General features: G+C 52.8%; 1 protein-coding gene across 1 annotated transcript; it reads right to left on the reverse strand.

The window, feature by feature from the left end:
- Positions 1 to 1,428: 1,428 nt before the first annotated feature.
- Positions 1,429 to 1,845, reverse strand: PIRT (phosphoinositide interacting regulator of transient receptor potential channels). The gene has a single exon (XM_064151787.1). It carries the CDS (start codon positions 1,825 to 1,827, stop codon positions 1,429 to 1,431), a length of 399 nt encoding a protein of 132 aa, XP_064007857.1. The 5' UTR covers positions 1,828 to 1,845.
- Positions 1,846 to 2,156: the final 311 nt, after the last annotated feature.

The following is a 2,156-nucleotide window of genomic DNA, read 5'->3' on the forward strand; positions in this document are numbered from 1 at the left end:
CAGAATCACAGAATCAACCAGCACTTGTGAAGAACCAGGGTGGGCTTAGATTGGGGATTAGAAAGAAATTATCTACAGTGAGGGTGGTGAGACACTGGCACAGGTCACCCAGGGAGGCTGTGGATGCCCCCTCCCTGGAGGTGTTCAAGGCCAGGCTGGATGGAGCCTTGAGCAACCTGGGCTGGAGGGAGGTGTCTGAGAGTGGGCTGCAACTGGATGATCTTTAAGGCCCCTCCCAACCCAACCCATTCTATGAATTTATGGATCCCACCAGCACCTGAACCCAGAACTGGGAGCTGGACATCATGCACCCAGACCTTGTTGTCCAGACTGAGAGCAGTTCTTCAGACTGAGAATTTGCATTTCAGCTTTGTCTTCTAAAGCAAATCAGGCCTGCTGAAAATGGAAAATGAGAGCCAAAACCATGCAGAAAGGGCCTTTGCTATCCTTGGTGGGTTGTCCTAGGGCACAGTTATTAAAGGCAGATACCAAACCTCTCTCTTTTGCCTGCAGCCCACTTCTGGTGGCATGAATAAGCTGATGGTCAGGGTAGCTATGGCAGTCAGCATCAGAGCAAGTGGATGGATGTTGCCGAACAGCTTTGAGCATGCAGGGCCTGGAGGAGGAGCAGCCCTTCTTAAACACCTTCTGCCAGAGGGAGCAAGAAGTGCTGCTTATGATGCTTGATTGACCTTTGGAGCAGTAAACAGCTTGTGAGCTCTCTATGCTGAGCCAGGAGTGAGGTCCAACTGCAGCCATGTCTCAGCTGGGGTCAGTGACAGGAACATCCTGGCTGTGTGCCTCACCTTGCTCCTCCTGAGCTTGGGGGATGTGCATTGCTCACTCTGGTGGCCTCCTCCAATACGAAGCTATCTGGAACCACATCGTCCTGCTTCTCCACTGCTTCTGGATGAACCACCTCTGGCCTCCCAGTTCCTACAGCTGAGGCTCCAGCTGAGGCCAGCAGTGTTCGTGCCAGGCTGTCCTTGTCTTCTGCAGTCAGCTGATGATCCTCTCAGGTGAGAAACTTGCAGAAGTTACTGGGTGGGGCCAGTTTGCTTTGGAGCTTTGCTTTTCCAGTGTGTGACTTCAGGTTGCTCCTTGGACAGGAGGGTGATGCAGAGAGCTTAGACTCACCTTGGTGGGCTCAGCTGCAGAGTCCTGCTCTCTTTTTTTTTTCTCCTGGGCTTTATGAAGTTCATTTGCAGACTGGAGACTGGTACAGAGCATTTCACCTGCAGGGAACAGACGTACTGTGGCTAGATCATAGAATCAGTCAGGGTTGGAAGGGACCACAAAGATCATCTAGTTCCAATCCCCTGCCATGGGCAGAGAGATCCTTTAGGAGAACATGTTTCTCTCTTTAGCTAACCAACACAGGTGGGTAGAGGAGACAGGAGCCTTCCTGGGAAGGTCTCAGGCATGCCTTCAGCGGTTAAAGAAGAAGGACTTGAGGCTCTGCAGAAACTGTGACTTCTGTCTCTGCTTCTGCTTCTTGCGGATGATAGGGATCCAGACGAGGCCACAGACGAGGAGCATCAGTCCCAGGGACAGGAAAGCTGGGCCACACATTTTGTAAACCTTTTTGTTCTTGATTTCGATGCAAGACAGGCTGGTGATGACTATCCCGAAGAGGAAGACAGCAGCTCCCACGGACACCACAATGACAGGCTTGTGGTAGATCTCCCACTTGCTCCTGGGGGCGTTGGTCCAGACAGACTCGCTGCGGGAGCTGGTGCAGAGGGTGCTGGCCGTGTTGCTGCTCAGCAGCTCCCTGGACTGAGGAGACTTCTCACTCCCATCAGGGCTCTTGGGGGGAATTTCCATGGTGACAGGATCTGAGGAGGAGACCTGAGGTGGATGAAAGAGAAAGAGCAGAGCAGGGCTAGTGATTGACAATGGGTTGGGTGCTTCCCATGTGGTCATTAACCAAGTGAAGTGAATCAGAGAATCACAGAATGGCTCAGGCTGGAAGAGACCTCAGATGCTCCAACCTCCCCACTATGGGCAGGGACACCTCTCAGCTGGACTTGGCTGCTCAGCACCTCATCCAGCCTGGCCTTGAACATTCCCAGGGAGGGGACATCCACACCCTTCCTGGGCAACCGATTCCAGAGTTTCACCACCCTCGTACTGAAGAAATTCCCCCTAAGATC

The sequence above is a fragment of the Pogoniulus pusillus genome, chromosome 11 (genome assembly GCF_015220805.1).
Source record: "Pogoniulus pusillus isolate bPogPus1 chromosome 11, bPogPus1.pri, whole genome shotgun sequence".
NCBI classification, from domain to species: Eukaryota; Metazoa; Chordata; class Aves; order Piciformes; family Lybiidae; genus Pogoniulus; species Pogoniulus pusillus.